Source organism: Chelmon rostratus, chromosome 23 (assembly GCF_017976325.1).
Source record: "Chelmon rostratus isolate fCheRos1 chromosome 23, fCheRos1.pri, whole genome shotgun sequence".
NCBI classification, from domain to species: domain Eukaryota; kingdom Metazoa; phylum Chordata; class Actinopteri; order Chaetodontiformes; family Chaetodontidae; genus Chelmon; species Chelmon rostratus.
In genome coordinates this window covers 15,438,684-15,457,406 of record NC_055680.1, presented here as the reverse complement: position 1 = coordinate 15,457,406, position 18,723 = coordinate 15,438,684, and the positions used below count along the sequence as shown (strand labels likewise).

At 44.2% G+C, this 18,723-nt stretch overlaps 1 protein-coding gene across 1 annotated transcript in view; it reads right to left on the bottom strand.

Annotated features, from left to right (window-relative positions):
- tnfsf10l (TNF superfamily member 10, like) overlaps nucleotides 1–18,191 on the bottom strand; it is a 56,138-nt gene extending 37,947 nt beyond the window's left edge. Inside the window, exon 1 of the mRNA XM_041965347.1 lies at nucleotides 17,609–18,191. Coding sequence (XP_041821281.1) covers nucleotides 17,609–17,857 — 249 coding nt within the window. The 5' untranslated portion in view covers nucleotides 17,858–18,191. The remainder of the gene's footprint in view (nucleotides 1–17,608) is intronic.
- Nucleotides 18,192–18,723: the final 532 nt, after the last annotated feature.

Here is an 18,723-nt window from a genome sequence, read left to right as displayed (position 1 = left end):
GGTGTTTCGCTTGTTAACGGATGTTTTCCCTAAAGAGGAGAAACAATCAAGTGTTGCAGATTATGGGGATGTCATCTTAATGCTAGCTAGCTAGCTAGCTACATGGATGAGATCAACAAAGCTGAGCGGATTGTTGTAACTGGCAGATTTCTTCCATTATTGTGACGAACTGCTTCAAGCTGAGAAACCAGCAAACATGAACACGATGATGATAAATGCATGAACAGCTCAGTCTCATTGTTAGCCTAGCCCCTGTGTCGAAACCACGCAAAATAAAAACATAAAACATCCTGTTTCCTCTGCTGATCTGATTTAGCGAAAGTGTAGTCATAAACGCCTGTTCATCATGAGGAAGGCGCGCCGGTGATTTATGACCTTTGCACTTTTGCAATGTCTACTTGACTGAAGCAGAGACTTCGGCAAGTCCGTCTGGCTCTTTATCTCATTCCGATATTTACGCTCTGACTCTCCTCTGTGAAAACTGGCCCAAAGCGATCGTTAAAAACTGCTCTGCATGTAGTTCTGTTCACCTAAACCTGGAAACTCGTGTTTTCACATGAACTTACAAGCGTTTGGCAGCGCACAATGTGTCGATGCATGTGCGTGTTTACATACTTGCTTTCGCGCGTGTGTGTGTGTGTGAATTTAATGTGAATGTGTGTGTCTCTGCAGGTTTGTGTGCAGCCTGTGTGTGTGTGTGTGTGTCTTTTCCCTGTTTATCATCTCTTCAAGGCTTCAGTATATCTGGCGGGCGGCCAGTGTGGTGCAGACATTGATTTATTTGTTAAAACAGTCTGATTCGTCCCTGATATTCTTTTAATGACCAACAGCCGCGTTAAAGAACAACGAGGCCGGGCGGAGCGCGGGGAGTGTTTCTTTACTGCCGACCATACGCGCAAGATATTTACGAGGAAAAAACAAAGACCGTTTCAATCAAGAACAGAGGATAAGCTGAGTTTCTACCTCGCTTCGCAGCGCAGGCCAAGTTTTGGTCTGCAGCGAAAAGACAGACTCTGCCCCCAAAACGGCTGCCAGAAGAGCCCAGCACACACGCAGCACAGACTTCAGGGGAGTATTTTAAACGTCGGAGCCAAAGGCACAATCATTAGAGGGTTAGGAAGCAGAAACCTTTTTGCTTTTAACATGGGTTCATGCAACCACACGCGCCCTCTCCTCACACGGCAACAGTGAAGAATCAAACTGCAGAGAAAGACATTTGAAGTGAGGACGTGAAAAAGGGCAAACGAACAAATGCTGTGGGTTTAACTCGTTACACTCCTCACTTTTAATTGCTTGTGACATGAGACTTAAATCTAAATACGTTTAGGCTTATCCCGCTGCTCTGGATAGTCTAAAAGCAATGCGCTGAGCATTACATAGCTCTGGAAACGTATCCACAAATCGCTGTTCATCATGAAACACGAGAAAGTCCCGGCTCAGGCCGAAAGGCAATTTAAAAACCACCAAAGCTGATCCTCGGCTTCCGATCCCTACCTCCCCTTCTCAATGGCCCACTTGTCTTTCCTTGAAACACCAGTCATCTGGGAATGCGTGTTTGGTCTTTGTAAATTTGCCCAGATAACAGCAGCGATGAGTCGTCTCCGTCGAGGTCAAGACGACACTTTTCAAAGCAGAATTCCGATGAGGACGGCTCATGTGGCGCGATCCCGACTCGCGCTTGGGCCGCGTTGCCGTTTCACGCCACACTTCAGGCTCCCTGTTCGGCAGTGAAAGAGCATTCTGTTCTGTTTTATGGATCGAATTTCTTTCATCTCTCCTGCCTAAATGTGGAGTCGCTGCTCCGTAGCTGTCTCTGATTTATACCGCAGGACAAAACCGATTAAGGGGATAAATATCATGATTGCCATGAAATTGCAGAAGAGCTCCGGCTCTTTATTGTGGCCTTCGTCAGGGTCAAGCCCACAAACTGAAACACGTTGCTCTGACAATAAAGTTGCTCTGTAAAAAGAACAGAATGTGATCATTTGCTAATCCTTTTTGACATCTGCTCAAATGAAAACAGCACAAAGACGACATATTTACTGTTTGAGCTCATCAGCTTCGTTGATTTTTATAAATATCTGCTTATTCTGAATCTGATGCAGCAACATGTTTCAAAAAAGTTGGGACAGGAGCAACTAAAGACTGGGAAAGATGTGGAACGCTCCAAAAACACCTGTTTGGATCATTCCACAGGTAAACAGGTTGATGACAGTTATTAATCCCTTCTCTGCCTTTACATTTTAATCACACTGTGGGTAGAAACTCATCAACTTTGGTTTCTGCTGACACTAATGAGCGTGTGTTTAGATTTTTAGATTTCTCTGATTGCAGCTCTAAAAGTCATTTTAAACCGTGACTTTAATCACGACACACAATCAAAAGAAAGAGTGACGTCAGTGCAGAGATTTTCAACAGAGCAGAGGATAGCAGGGCCTCAGGTGCACAGCACACGGAACAAAGACTCCATATGTACGTCTGCATTTACAAATCAGTGTTTTATTGCTGCATGGTTAAGCAGTGGGTGCAGCTGTGGCAGGAGGTGTAGCCCTGCTTGGGTGAGTTGTTTCTATTTCTTGATGCTGGGAAAGAGGTCATAAAGAGTCCCTATTATCAGAAAATACAACCACTGAGGAGCTGATTTATATCCCTGAATAAAAACGAATTAATATTGCAGTTGGAGAGATGCTAGGCAATCTCTTCCATGCGCAGATACAGAAAAACTGCTGCAGGAAAAAAAAACAAACCCAGAAGTAAAAAACAAAAAGCGCCCACAAACACGACTCCGTCCGTGTCTGAATAGTTCACAGGCTGACTTGCTGCCGTCGCTGGCTAATGAAGTCTTCAAAGCTCCCCTTTGGAGCTTTAAATCATAGCAAACAAAGCAGACTCTCTGCACATGAGAAAGTATTTGATAATGAGCTTCAGGTAGCGATTCTTCTTCACCAGACTGACATGAAAGCATATGGTCCACACATGCTTTGCTCCTCACCCGGCCCGTTTCAAAATCAGTCCAGAAGATAGTCTGCTTCTGCTTAGAGGCATTAGTGTCGCTGCTGGCGAGCGGTGGCTTCCTCTGTGCCCAGCTCAGTGCGCCTGCATGTGCTCCAACTAGCATGACTTTCCTCCATGACGAGGAATGCTGGATGGGATCAGTGTGTGCTGGGCGGGTTACTGTTTCACCTGCGAGCGATTGCGCGTGCACTTTCGCGTTTGCAGGCGCCGGCGCTCGCGATGGTGTACACAACCCCACAGCAAGACAGCAGCATACCACTCCCAGCCTCTGCGTGTGGAACTATGACCTCTCTTTGTCAGTGTTGCTGGTTTGGATTCCTTCCAGTTTAAATAAAGTTTAAAGACATACAAAAGCAGGGCGGACCTGCCTGCTGATATTCCGGTCGTTTCTTTCTTTCTATTTAACTTCCTTGTTCCTTGAAACAATTGAGCGTGTTACTGTTTAGGTAAAAAAAAGAGCAGTTAAGATTAGCCGTGATAAAGATTAGCTGTGGGTATTTCAGAGATGACTGAAACTCTGTTTATGGGAGCAGGAGCTGCGTTATCTAAGTTAGTGGCATTGAGAAATTAAGAGCAGCCACAAACTTTTGCTCTCGCTCCAAGGGTTAAGTTTCTGGCTCTCGTCATCTGGCCTCAGGCGGGAGAGAGAAAAAGAATGGAGGACGGGAGAAGAGCAATAAGAGGTCAGGACTTTCCAGTTCGCCTCAGTCACCTGTGCACACATACCGACGGAAACGCTCGGGGCGATCGCGTTGACGTGATGCAGCGAGAGGAATGAGCTGTGTTCAGGTCTTCTGACCGGTTAACTGGGACAGACTTCGAACTATCTGCAGCTTACGACCTTACAAATAACAGCACTTCCAGGCTAATATCAAGACCAAACAGCCGTGTTTACATTTGACTTCCATTCTTCAGTCCACTCCATGTTAAATATTTATCAGTGACTGATGACTTGAGCACAAAGACATGACACGAATTCTTTCCAACCCTCCCAACAACTTGACTGGCACTTGGTGGATTATGGGACATCGAGGACCACAACAGAGACATCTGTCGTGTCCACCAAATTCAGACAAAAGAAAGCTGCATTTCCCGGTCCATTTGGGACCGTTGCTGTTTCTTCGCGTGATCGCAGATGTGATCTGCCTGACATGTGAACTTCCATGCCAGCCTCAAATTGGGATGGAGCTAGCAGTTGAAAGCGAGCCTAATGGCTGGTACGTGACAGCCAGACCAAATCAGGCAGACAGCTGGACATCATTTGTCGTCCTGATGTAAACCTTTACCCAGAGCGACCTCAGATTCTTTAGCTGTAGTCCCGACAGGCTAAACAAGCGGTTTTTGCAAGTCTGCTGCATGCAACTAAGCCTACTTTCAAGATTATAGTTTGCACTGCTGGGTGAAAAATTAAAGAGGAGAAATGACAAAAGTGAGGCCAGAGCAGTCACTGAAGGTGGTGAACGAGGCAGAGTTTAGGTCAGCATGCTGCTGTGGGGCCCTTTGGGTGCCTGTGGGTGGGCAGGTCCAGCATGGGTGGGCAAGTGTGCCTGTAAATGTGTTTTTGTATGTGGAGTATGACTCAAGAGGGGCCTTTACAAGTGTTATTGTACTGGTAGAAGTTGTAGCTGATGTAGCTTTTCTCTGGTGGGGTCCCACAAGAAAGAAAAGAAGAAGGAAAGTGGGCCTGTTGAATGGCTTTTTTTTTTTAGGCCAAGGTTACAAGTATTTTTAGAGTTATTGTTAGAAATTTAGCTGAACAAGAAGGAAAGTGAAAATACTGAATGCTAACCAGTGCGAAACAAAAGCGATGTTTAAAATTAACTTTACTTTTTAATTAATGCCGACTTATTTGCACTGGGAAGTAAAAAAAAAAATGCATTGAGAAGTTGCTGAAGTGGAGGTGCGATGACATCACTCCTGTGTGTGTGTGTGTGTGTGGTAGCGACAGCCGGAGTGTGTGGCTGCTGCTGCTGCAGCAGATGAGCGGTCGATGGTGTCACCAGCTACCACAATAAAGACGCCGTTGACTTCTAGGAATGTGCTCACAACACTTTCTCATTCAAAGCACAACTCCTGTGTGTCTGCTGGGAATAAAGAGCGTAACGTAGCAGTGTAATGCAATTCTGCCGTAGACTAGTGTTATTTACAATCACTTTAATGAAACAAATCCTAGTATTTTCTCACAAAATTACATACTTCTTACAAAAAACACTAAATTTACTGTGAATCTATGGCTCTCGTCTGTATATTCAAGCACCAACAAACATTACATTTCCTATTAACTGGGTTTTCCTGTATAACATGTGATGCCTCAGCTTAATAATAGTAAAGAATAATGTATTGCATAGACATCAGGGCCGTCAATCTTTAAACCAGATGTGTGTTTCTGCAGAGGGATTTCTGCCATCAGTGGTTGTTCAGTTATGACTGCAGCAGATTTAAGGGTTCAGTTTGCTTACTGGGAAATTAGCTTTAAAAAACAGCTCACAAACGGGTTTAATTATTCTGAAAAATAGAATTTTTGCTTTTATGTGTTAAATTTCTGAGAATTGGAACAACTAATAACACAAGAGTCGGTAAACGGGTGATTAAGCGGGGGGCATGTGTGCAGCTGGTTTTGTATTTGTTAGCATCCTGATAGTTGGAAAATTCTCCGGGGGATGGATCCCACACATTTCCTTCAGAATTAAAAAAATTCACATGCCATGTGTTCCTCGTTTCGGTCACGACTTGGATCAATCCGGTCCTATTTGGTAAAACCAAAATTGACAAAGCCCCGCCGGCACGTCGCTGCTAAAGGTAATTTCTGTGGCTGCAATTTGGTTGATGTGCTCAAGTTTCGCTTTTCAATTGAAGCCATCATCGTGCGTTTGTGCAGCGTGTTGAGAAACATCTTGAGCATCACATGAGAAGCGATGAATGCTGCCTTCGCTGCCAGCTCACATATTTGCCAACTCTTAAAGGCCAGAGAACCTGTTTGTGATCTAAACTGATGGGATTCTTTGCTGCACGTTGCTTCTAAATGCCTTCACCGTTCTGAGAAGCTATAGCAGGATGTTGAAGTCATTCCAGTTCTTAGTGACAATGAAACTCCTTCCTTCAAACAAAAAGGTCAAGGTTGTGATTTGAGCTCTTCAAAAGAGTTTATGTATATTTCAGAGAATAATTAGCTCTCACCCTGGAAGAAACAGTGAAATTCTGCTAGCGGCGTGTCTTCTGGGATGGCAATGGAAGGGTTCGTCAGTCATTCCTCTTCCTCACTTTGGCTCAGACTGAAACATCTAAACAACTACCAGATGGGTTTTGTGCAGATGTTCACGACCCCCAGAGGATGAATCCTGATGCCTGTTTGTTATCTACAGCAATCATTAGGGTCAAAATATTAATTTGCTTTACTACCAAATACTTGAAAAAGTAATGCTGTTACCATGAGCCTCAGCTGTACTTTGTGTTTACTGCTAATTAGCATGGTTAGCATGCTAACACGCTAAAAGATAAGACTGTAAACACGGCAAACCGTAAACCTCCAAATCATCAGCATTTTAGCTTTGACGTTATGAACATGTTAGCATGCTAATGTTAGCATTTAGCTTAAAGCATGTCTGTCGATGCTTAGTCTTGTTAAAAGATTGGAGGAGCATGAGCAGAAAACACCAAGATGTTGAGATTTTATGGACAAAATCATGAAATTGTAAGAAACAGAAGCCTTTGTGATTTCAGTCCCCTGCTTCGTCACAATATTTTCAAAAGCAGCAAGGCCTGAGATCTTTTTTGTGTCTTTGTGTTTTTCAGTCGCAGGTCAAACACAACCCTAGATCAGACAAATTTTCATAACAGTCATGCAAGATTTTTATCTCTTCGCTATTTCTGGAAACAGGGATTCTGTCGTTTTATCCGTGTCGGTACAGTATGTTAGGATTTCTTTGGAACGTCTCGGCATATTTGATTTAGATCCCTCCGAGCGATAATGGAGCCTCGAATTAGGACGCTGAATTCCAGTCTTCTAACATATGAAGACGGACAAAGGCCAAGGATTGACTTCTTTCAAAATGGTGATCCATCCTGATGCAGATGTAACCATTCGTTCATCCAGAGTTTTATTTCCTGGAGAGCCAAACTTATGCCGTAACGGTGCCATAATCTACCAATCAAGGCAACATCTGCTTTCTTTGCCTTGCTCGCCTCCAACTTTTCGCAGACAAAACTTCTACCAAAAATGACAACATTATTCAACAGTTCTGGAGGCTGAAGGGAGGCTCTGACCGGCTGCCCGACAGGTTCATGATTTCACCTCTTTTCCCGGAGCTTTTCTGATTAAGGTTTTCCATTCAGCAGCTGCAGACAAAAACCAAACCCATGCTCAGTTTTTGATTCATTGGTTCATGGATGACCTGCGATCGCACATGTCCAAGAACCTAACGCGCTTTCAATGAGGTGGTGTTATGTTGTGAGACACTGAGCCAAAAATGAGCTGCAGCCTGGAGCTCAGCGTGGAGCTGAGGAAGGGGAATGTCAGTGATAATGTTTTTGTGGGTTTATGATCCACGAAAGCCATGATTATAGGTCAAGATGGGTTTTCATTAAAAACCAAAACCACAGTGTTCATGACAGGCAGTCAGACATGAGAGAGACAAAAGGACGGCCAACAGTAAGGTTTATGGAAGAGGCAACTGTTGTGAAAGTGGGTGGAAAGATAGAAAAGATCATTTGGGGAGAGATTAGACTTCAGTTACGAGTCCACTGGTTGTTTAATTGGTACAGAAATGAGAGCTGACAGGGGGGTTCGAGGTGAAAACGCTGATATCAGACTGAGAACGGGAGTGTGACAGACTTTTCAGGCTGACACTAACAAGCCCTCCTTCTTGAGCCAGGACAGCGACGTCTGCCCGTTCCCAGGGTTGGATCCTGTTAGACCAGCTGAGAACTTTCCATCCAATCAACTGCAGGCTCATCAGGTAAAACACACTCAAATCCATGCACACATGGACAACATTCAACTCAGTGTTCAGTATGCCTGCAAAAACACACAATCAGCACATATGAGTGCACATAGGAGATAAAATGTCCACTATTAATAGTCACTCTTTTCAAGATTTCCTCTCCAGGACATTTTTAATAACTAACCATCATATGCCTTTATGCTTGGGGCATTAATGTGAAAATAGTTGCTATTTCTCTGTTAATCAGTTAATTGACTAATCATTTCAGGAGAAAAATGCAGGGAATTAAGGATATGATAAAGGCAACCCAGGTTTTACAGGATGTGTGGGAAGTGCATGTTTAGTGCTTTCTCTATTGTTGAATAGGTGTGTGTGTGTGTGTGTTTCCTAAGAGCCGCTAAATCTGAAGGAATTTCAATTGGGTTTGGTTGAGAGTCTTAGAGTCTAATGATGTTTTTACTGCAATGCAAAGTTCGTTTTTGGCAAGAAAGTGGTCTCATTCAAAGACACTGGACACATGTCTGCTATCAGCGACTCCACTCTACAAACATTGACATTTCTTTCAGTTGTCAAAAAAGCTTGAAAAGTGCGTTAATGGCACACAATCACCACCAAAAGCCAATTTTCTGCACTTTATTTTGTCCCCCCTCAAACTCAAGCTTTCGCTGCAGTTCAAATGATCATGTTCCAGAAGGGAAAATGGCTTCTTTTCTGCCCGTCTTTTGATATGATACATGTATAGAAAGTATGGGAGCGATTCTGTTTCCACATGATGGGACCCATATGGGGCCCTTACTGTGGAGATCGGAAATGAGGGATGACTGATCGACGAGAGGAAAGGACATTTGGTTCAACGTGGAGGTGAACTTCAGCTCTCCAATTTATATACACATCTGTTTCCTAGTAACAGTGTAGAATGTAAAACAGTTTCTGGAGCAGGCATCGTTTTTTGATTTTTAGACCTTATATAGAACTAAAAGCTCCGGCATTGGCTTCATTACTCTGCAAAGTCTGCATCATGTAACAAACACATAGTAAAGAAACCAAAGCGCTCTCTTATCCAGTGCCAACACGCTCAGTTTCAGGTACTTAAAGACCAGATCAGGGTCGTTTCTCACTTTATAGAAGGCACATCGGCTTTTCTTTTAATAAATTTAATTATACAAAAGCGATTCCAAAAAGTCAGGACGCTCTTTAGCGCTTACATTCAGGTCAATTCAAATTTTAGCTGTGTAGCATCTCAAGAAAGTGCTCGTAAGCATAAACCTCCATGCATACCTGCACATGCAATCACACATACTGTACGAACACGGTGCGCTCATCTAAGGAAGTGCTCGACTGAAAAGGGACGGGGTCTAGTTTTTGAAGCGTTGGAGCAAGTCTGCGATCCGTTTCTCAGGTGCACCTCAGCAGAAAGTGCTGGAGTTAACGTTTTTTTTGGTCCTGGTTCATGCTCCTGAGTTCTGGATAAGCTGTAATCTATGGACTGATTTGTTTGGTGGACCCGTAAACGGAGAACTGCAGTGACTGTTCTGTCTATTTTGACGGTTTCATTTCCTCGTTGTCACGGCGGTTGCAGATAAGGAAACGTGGCAAAGAGAAACTGAGCTGACTCTGCAGCCGGCATGTTGTAAAGACGCGAGCACGCCGCGTTGCTGCCAGGTGCGTCGAACATTTAGCGGCACTGCTATCAGTTAGCAGACGTAGCAGAAGTTTATTAGGAGCTTTAGTCCACTCGGGTCGCATGAGCAGCATTTATCAGCACTTTATAGCCATGTTGACTGAGCAAACAAAGTGATAACACACAGCACCAGCTGTTGGCGCGCGCACACACACACACACACACACACACACCACAGCTGTAGCCACATCCTAATGAGCATTCCAATGTGGGAACGTAAATATCCTGTTTTCACGTGTCAGGCTGTTAAACCGCGGGCGTGTGTGTGTGTGTGTGGTGGGTATGTATATCTGCACAAGACGTAAAGGATGGCAGCAGCCCCCTCTCTTCCCTTTGAACACGCCAATGATCTGTCGCTCCCCTCTCCGTCTTTCAGCTCTTTCGGCTTCCCTGCTTCCGGTTTCCAGCCATTTTTCTTTTCGGGCACTCTTTCAGAGTTTGCGGTGAGGGAACGTGACATGTTTGAAAACAACTGAGCCGCTATTATTCGATAGCTCATGAGCTGTGATAGAAATCTGGGTCTCAGGGGGGCTTTACATTTTTGCAACATGGGCAGCTGCAGCGAAGTGAAGCCCAAAAAGAGGCTCAAACACAGAACAGCACCTGGAGCCTGATATTTCTAAAACAATTAGATGCATGAAAAATAGTAAATAATAGTAGGTTAACTTCTGAATGCTTGAGCTCTCTGTGATGATACATTTGTCTTCTACCTGGGTGGGCGCAGCTGCATTTAAAATTGCTTCGATTTTAAATTTGCATGTGGAGATTTTTCGCTAATAAATCGAAAAATAATCTGGTTTCCTGGTTCTTCTCGGAGTTATATCAAAGAAATACTTCGACATTTTTGACTTCCTGCCCAGAGTTAGATGAATAGATTGATGCCAATCACACTTCTATTTGTTAGCAGCCAGTTAGCTTAGCTTAGCATGAACAGTGAATTTATCTGTTTAGAAATAAAAGGTATGCTAAGCTTTACCTCTCCGAATGGAAATATAGATTTCACCCACTCAAAATCAAACCTGACGTGTTTGGTGATACTAAAACTTCTTCTATGTCAGTCTTTAATAACCATCATCTCCTCCTGTCTGCCCCCCCTCACCTTCATCTCTTTCAACCCTCGTGCCAACTTTCTCCTCTTCCCCTCTCGGTCCTGTGATCCCTGCCTTCCTTTTCATCCCCATCCAAATGACCTGGCCATGAAAACACAGAGCGCTCATGCAGGTCTGTGCGCACACACACACACACACACACACACACACACACACACACACACACACACAAAACACTGCGTGTATTGGATGTGTCTGCACCAGGCTTCCAATACACATGTGAGTATTTCTGTGAACACAATCAGCGGGTTTGAATCGGATCGGGAAGTTTCTTTTTATTGGTTTAAAAATGATATGTGTCGCGTATGATCACATTTCACAGAGAGCAATAAAATATATCCAATCCTTGAATGAAAACGGGCGCTTGCCAACTTTAAAAAAAAGTCAAAAATCCCTGATAATACATCTTTACATGCTTTCTTCCGTTAGCCATATGCGTGCTGGCAAGCATCTACATGCGTGCGTTGCGCCCATATAAACACCTTACGTAACTTTGGAGACGTGCCCAAGGCCTGTTTAGATGCACAGAACACACACACACACACACACACACACACTGGCAACGAATCACTCCGCTTCTAAACTCCTAACTCATAAAAGAAAGAAAAAACTGCTTGTGTCACTCCTGAAATATTCGTCGTCCCCCTCGAGCCCTGAAGCTGACTGTAACTCGATGCCCCGACGTGGACTTGAACCCTCACACACAGAGGCAGCAGGGGAGGCGGGGGGTGAACAAAGAGGGGGAGAGAAAGGTGTGACGCAGAGACAGAGAGGGAGAATTGTGGATTTTGGCGGCAGAGTCTGGTGCTGGAGGTTTACATTAGTTGCTTTGGATTAAATCTTAATATCTGCGGCGAGGAACTACTGATGATGACACTTGTGTGTGTGTGCATTCTCCCTCTCTCTCTCTCTCTCACACACACACAGAAACACACACTCTGGTCCACGCTTGCCCACCCAATGACACCAAACCCCCCTGCAGAGCACACGTGTCGCATGCCTCCCCCCCAACACACATCAGTCACACATATTTCTTGTCAGGGCATCCATTGATTCCCTAACTTTAACTCTGACCTTCACCAATAAAACCCGATCCAGTGTGAAACTCTTGGGTAAATATACAGCAGATTTATGTACAGTGGTAATGGAACAACTGGCCTATAGTGCTCTATGCTGCACTATAGGTGGTAGCCTCAGGAATATCTTGGCAGCGACAGCTGAGGTCACACGAGGAGGCTCTGTGTGTGAATGACTGATATTGACAGGCCACTAACGTGATTTTCCAGCGGGTATCTGAGCCTGTGTGCAGCCAGTCAAATAATCTAATAATATTTGGATTTCTTCAGATTTGGTGCTAACGTTCACTTGGACTCGAGGATGAACAGATTCGACTTTGGTCAGAAACTGAATATCTTGTTTTGAAACAGTGCTGATTGTACAGATCTTCTGTGCGTCCATGTTTTACAGTGTGTGGCTCCATACATGAAGCATCGGTAGTCAAACACAAGCTGATTCAGGTTCTGCTGATATTGATCTTCAGGTGGTTGTGACTCGATAGTCTGTAAGTGAAGACAGCATGTTTCTCACCAGACATCATTCACTGGAATCATACATGTCAGTATAGTGAGAACTTCTATTACACCAAAAAATACTCTTCATACCTTTTTATTAAATTCCATCAAAGTCTTCACTACATATATTATCTGAGTCTGAACAGACATGGATTCAAACTGCAACTTGGCTGGTCGGCGGGGTCGTAATTCTAGTTTCAGTTCAGTTTTGCAGGAGGCTTTTAACAGGTGCAGCCAGAACTCGTGGCTCACTTCCACGCAATTAAAGCGCCAATCAATCCTGTGACCAGACGTCGTATCGGGCGGATTCAGAGCGAGGGGGGTGACATGCAACGACGGTGCCCAGCCGGAATCAAACCAGGCCACAGCAAATAACCTTTATGTCCATTACCAATTAACCTGCTGCTTGTTTTCTTGCTTCGTCAATGTCCTGACATGGCTTTTATTTATTCAGTTTACTATCATGTAAAGCAAAGAAAAGCACAAAGTCTTCACATTTAATAAGCTGAAGAAAACTTTAATCAAAAAGTTAACAGCAAAATATTTGCCAATTCGTTTCCAGTTGAATATATTAATCGACTAATCGCCGCAGCAGGCGTAGCCGTCCGTTCTTGGCGGTGATGGTTGTTGCCTGTGCTGAACCCACGTTTGGCAAAACAAGCTGACAGAAACTCAAATCTGATCAGATCACTTGCAAAAGCACCAGTTCCCGCTGAAAAACTGCAGGAATTATCCAATCTTTAGGCCTTTTCACTGTGAACTTTAACATGTAATTACATGGTTGTCAAAGCGCTGAGGTCCTCTAATGTGGCCCTGATTCCCTTATCTACTTCAAAGTCTCCTAACTTTAACTGTTAGCCACCTGGAGCCAAACGCTAACCGCTAATCCAACCGGACAGTGATTCCAAACTGGAAAACTAAAGTGACTCCTGTGGGTTTCTTTAAGGAAACCAGGAAGAAATGTCAATATTTTGCAGGAGTTTCTTCATCTTTCTGTGCCTGAAGGTCCTCTTGTCATCACACTGATAAAAGCACAAGATCATACACGTAAAAACACACTCAAATCACACAAACACACACAGAACAGACAAAAAGAAAGATCATTTTTTGGAGGGAGTTAAGCAGACCACCTCTTCTGTGTGAGTCAGACCACACACACAGACACACAAAGACCCACGCACACACACACACACACAAACACACGCACGGTGTATTGTTGCAAGGGTGAGTCAGAGCCTATCAGTGAACCCAAACAATAATAAAGTGGACCAGTGAACTGTTAGGAATGGAATGCCAATCACACACACACACACACACACACACACACACACACACACACAGATAACACAGAAACCCCCCAAATCTCAGACTAATCAACACAGATGCCATGAGAACCTAAGATTTCTGACAGTCATGCAAATGTGCATGCATGCACCCGAAACATCAAAGGCTTACGCGTATTATAGTTTCATATTGGCTAAATACTGCAACTGTCACACATCTGGAGGCTCATGCGACCCAGATCAAGGAAGTCATAAAACATATGGAATTTATGAAGTTTTAATACTGACACAAGATGCAATATAAACTCAGTGGAACTGAAGCTGAAACACGGTTCATATAGTTTCATCTGTCCAGTCCAGTATTTTATCCACAGAGATGAAAAAAAAATCAAATGTAAAGATGAAATATTGAGAAATACATTAAAGGATGTTTCACAGCCTTCATCACAGCTATTTAATGTACAGAGAGCATATCTGATGTAGTGTTAAACTTGTAAGATGTACATTTGATAACCAGAGAACTATAAATACAGCACATTAAAGACCAGTCCTCTTACATTATACGCTTAATTTTAACCCACTGAAGAGAAGCTTCTTCACATAAAAAAACAATTATTTAAGCAACAAACAAGCAAAATGTCACGTCGGTTCTTAATTTTTAAGTTTATTTGGACAATTTTGACTAAGTTCTTGAACACTATTCGACGAGTATCGACTGTGAAGACACCAAAGAATCCCGCACATTGTTCTTCGCTTTACTACCTGATGACAGCATTCATACATTTACAGTTTTTAAGGTGGCAGAACTAAGAAACCACCGTCTTTTAAGCTTTTTTTTTACTCAGAGGAGAAGTAGGGCTGCAACTAATAATTCATTTCATCATCAGTCACTCTGCTGAATATTTATTAGAGTAACCGATTAATTGTTTGGTCTATAAAATAATAGAAAAAAAGAGAAACGCCCATCACAACTTCCTTAGGCCCAATGACGTCTTCAGATGTCTTGTTTTGTCCAACCGACACTCCCAAACCCAAACAAATTCAGTTTATTATCACAGAAAATAAGAGAAGCAGCAACAGAAGCCAGAACTGGAGAATGTTTTGCATTTTTGCTCCAATAATTCGTTTTCTATTCCTGTTCTTACATATTTTTTAATTGCATGTTAGCCTCGGGTAGATTGCTATTATTTTCAGACGTGCCTCAGCCAATGGCAGAAAACATGCAGTATATTTATGTTTCAGTGTGAATAGTCCATCCAGCAACAATGGGCACAGTATCACCAGCGCTCACGCACCCACGAGGCTTCTGTGTTTACACGTCTGTATTTGTTGGTGCGTGAATGCAGCAGCGCTGAGGCAACGCCGGAGAGTTCCTCATTGTGAGCTCTTCATTGTTCCCAGCTATCTTTTGTCTTAACCAGGCTGGCACTGGGGTGTAACTGCACTGCCGTTCAAAGACGGGCCTGTTTCCAGATTAAAAATAGCCGGCCTTCGCATGAGAACGGGGGGATTCCCCGCATGCGAGATGCATAGCTCCGTGTTTTTCATTTTGTCTCTGTCCAGTATCGTCTCTAAACTATTCCTTATGCGGTTTCCTGCCACCTCCAAGAACGAGCGAAATGGGCCCTGCCACGTATTTATATTCACTAGTTATCTAATCAGTAAAGTATATAAAAACATTTCTGCTCCGCTCTGACTCTGCTGATTATGCCAGTCAGTCAATTGGAAGCAGACACAGTCAAACTGATATATCTGTCTTTATTTTGCGTTCCTCTCGTGACCGTAAACCAAGCAGATCAAGCGTTTGTGCAAATTTGTACAAAAAAATGAGAATGTACACGGACTTCTGACACAAAAAACATACATTATCCTCTAGAGCAACCACACACTTCACCTTGGAAGTTGCTCTAAACGTTACTCAAACTCTCTTAGCGGCGACTTTGCGAGGAGGCTGATGCGTTATTGCGTGATTTAAAATGAGTTTTCATCGTCCAACTGTACGCTGTGCTCCCTGCTGACGGCTATTGCTCAACAAAAAGCAGCATAAAATACAGCCTTAACAGACACACAAGACTCATTCCATACAGAAGAGAACACTATTTCAGTATTTCATGCTATTTTAAGCTATTTAAAGCAGTGTAACATAGTATTATACACTATATCCAAACCTGTATTTATGGAGATTGCTCATCTTTTTATTTCTAAACACAAAAGCATCCAGAACTTTAAGAAGATTTCACCAACTCCATGCTAACTACTATATCCTAAATATATATATATATGAAGGCTTAATTAGCAAATCAGCAAAAGATGCCTGGACTCGTTCCAGCTTGTTGCTGGCTCGCCAAACGTCACAGATTTGATCCTTTCAGTATACAAATGTTTGGCCATCACACTGATTGCTCTCTTTAAGTCGGTTTAGCCTGTTTAGAGTGAAACCTAGCTGCAAAAGAATTAGGAAAACATTGTTCTGCTGTCTTATTTTCAAGAGGAAAGGTTGAGACATTTGGATTTTTTCCGGCCACCACACAGGCCAAGAATACGGTTTTCAGTCTTACTGTTAGGTTATCTGCTGCGCTGCTGCAGGATAAATGTGCTCGATGGAGGTCTTCAACAATGAGCACCTGCGTAACTCATCGCCTCAGCATGTACAGCGAACTTCCCGTGGCGAGGGGGAAAAGCGTGACATGTTTCCCAGCTTCTTTCTTAGATGTGTACTCTCATGAGGATGCAGAGGTTAGCACTGATGCCAGTTTTCCTCTCTATGACAGAGGAGTTTAAACTGGACCATGCACGCTTCCATCTTCATCCCCGCAGGGTTTCGCAAAAAGAAGAAACACTTTCCATGAAACCACATGTATCGACTCTCTCTGCAGGCCACAAATTCGGCCTACTGCACGGGACATGTGCCTTTAAAACCCAGAGTATCGGGCAGGCCGAGTGCTTTTCCGTGGTGTGAAATCCATAAAGGAGGACAGAGATGAAACGGTGCACCTCTACTGCTGTACTCAAAACATTCGGAGCTTTACTCTGCCTGATAAACTTATCTCTCCCACATTTTCTGCACACTAACAAGACAGATGAGGAGAGAAATGAGTCCGCTAGTCACCCTGCGAGCAGCTGAACAGGTACACGTCTATCTGCAGCACAGATGATAAACCACAGAGATAAGCCTTGTTGTCACTTTCACTGGCTGCAGCGGTGACAGCTGTGCAGCAAAGGTGCTTTATAGACACCATATAGTTGAAACACCTTCACGGCTGAGCGCTACAGACACATTGCACTAACAATGGTATCGCCTTCAGGAGATAAGAGTGACTTAAATAAACCCCCAGTGGAGAGCCCACCTCCATCACTGACCTGCATACTTCACCTCCGCACACATCTGCAGCTCGCTGAGAAGCAATCTGACTCTCTGCAGACCCAAATGGCTGCAGCATGTTCCCTCAGGCACCTCATTTAAGCCGTTTATTTCGACAATCACTGCCGGACAGATAGAGTGCTTATTCCCTCCGCCTCGATTGCTCGTAAATTTCGGCTTGCATTGTTTAACGAGTTCAGTCAGGCGAAAACTGTTTTCCAAGCGCCTGACAAGTCAGGAGCGGGGGCGAAGTTCGCCAAAGCGCCTCCAGAATGAATTACCACCCAAACCAAAGTTTCACTGCAGCTCCGACAAAGCAAAACCATCTCTGCAACCCTTCTGAAGTGACTGCGCAGCTGAACAGATTGTTTCTACTGACTTACTCTTCATGGTATCTGTGTGATACTCCTGCAGATGTGCACAAGCGTTGCTCTTTCTCAGTGTTTTCCGAGCATCGCTGTGACAGCAAGAGAATATATGACATTGAACTTTTAGTTTAGTTTAGTTTTTAGACTCATGCTGATGTATTTCTTAGCAGTTCCGTGCGCAAGAGCGACTTTTCTGCAGGCTTCCCTCCCTCACAAATCTCCCCCAAAGAGCACAAAGTGCGTCTTATTTACTGTTAAAGAGAGTGGAAACAGCTCTTACCTGCGATATGGACATGTTCAGGTAGAGAAAGAGCCCCGTGGTGGAGGCAATCTGTAGCACCACCACCACTATCACCACCATCGCCACCCACATCTTGGACGGCGCCTCCCGGCGCCTCGTCCCGCTCGGCCCGCCGGCCGGGACCATCATGTAGGTGGTGGACTCGCTGCTCACCGATCTGAAATAATCCTGGTGCTGCTGCTGTGCGCTCGGAGCGGCCATGGCATTCCCGACGCATGAGCAGACCATAAAACCAAGGGAACAGCAAAACAACAGCGGGCCAACAACAACCTCCGCAGACCTGACCGAAAACTGGAGCAAAATTAGGTCTCCATGCGTGCGCCGCCGATGGAGCTTTTCACCCGGAGCTCAGCGGGATGAAGGAGCGAACGGAGGAGGAGGAGAGGAGTGGGGGAGCTGCAGAGGGAGCGGGCAGGAGAAGAGAAAGAAACCTGGAAGTTAAAGTTTGGATCTGTCCATGTCCGTTCGGCGGCCCGCTGCTGCGTAAAAGTGGGATTGGAGCTGCAGGAGGTGGCAGCGCAGGACTGATAAAGTGCAACCGAGAGAGAGCAGCAGAGAGGGCTGGCTTAACCTGTTCATCACCCTGGAGCTGTGGAGGAATGTCTCTCTCTCTCTCTCTCTCTCTCTCTCTCTCTCTCTCTCTCTCTCTCCCTCTCTCTCTCTCTCTCTCTATGACGCTTTCTAAGCATGGGACAGTCATTCCTTACATGCAAACAGAAAACAACAGCAAGAGCAGAGAGAGCAGATGTTGTCAAAGTAAACTATTTACCTCCAGCATTTCTCACTAATTGTCCACATCCCCCGACTTAAATTGCAAGATTTTGGATCTGATTTATGATTTCTGTATATTTTTACAATGTGCGATTTGCATGTTCAGAATCTTTCCATGTTTCATCAACGAACCACAGCCTGTAGCCAGACTGTGTCCACTTAACATCTGTGCACCATAAAGATCTGATGCATTTCCATCATCTCTGCTCTAAATCTTTGAGTTCTTCTTGTCCGGACTGATTCCTGCCCGGAGCGTCAGTTCCAGGGTGAGCTGGCAGAGGGCGCTCTCTCTTTGTTTGACTCTTTGCAGCAGTGAATGGACT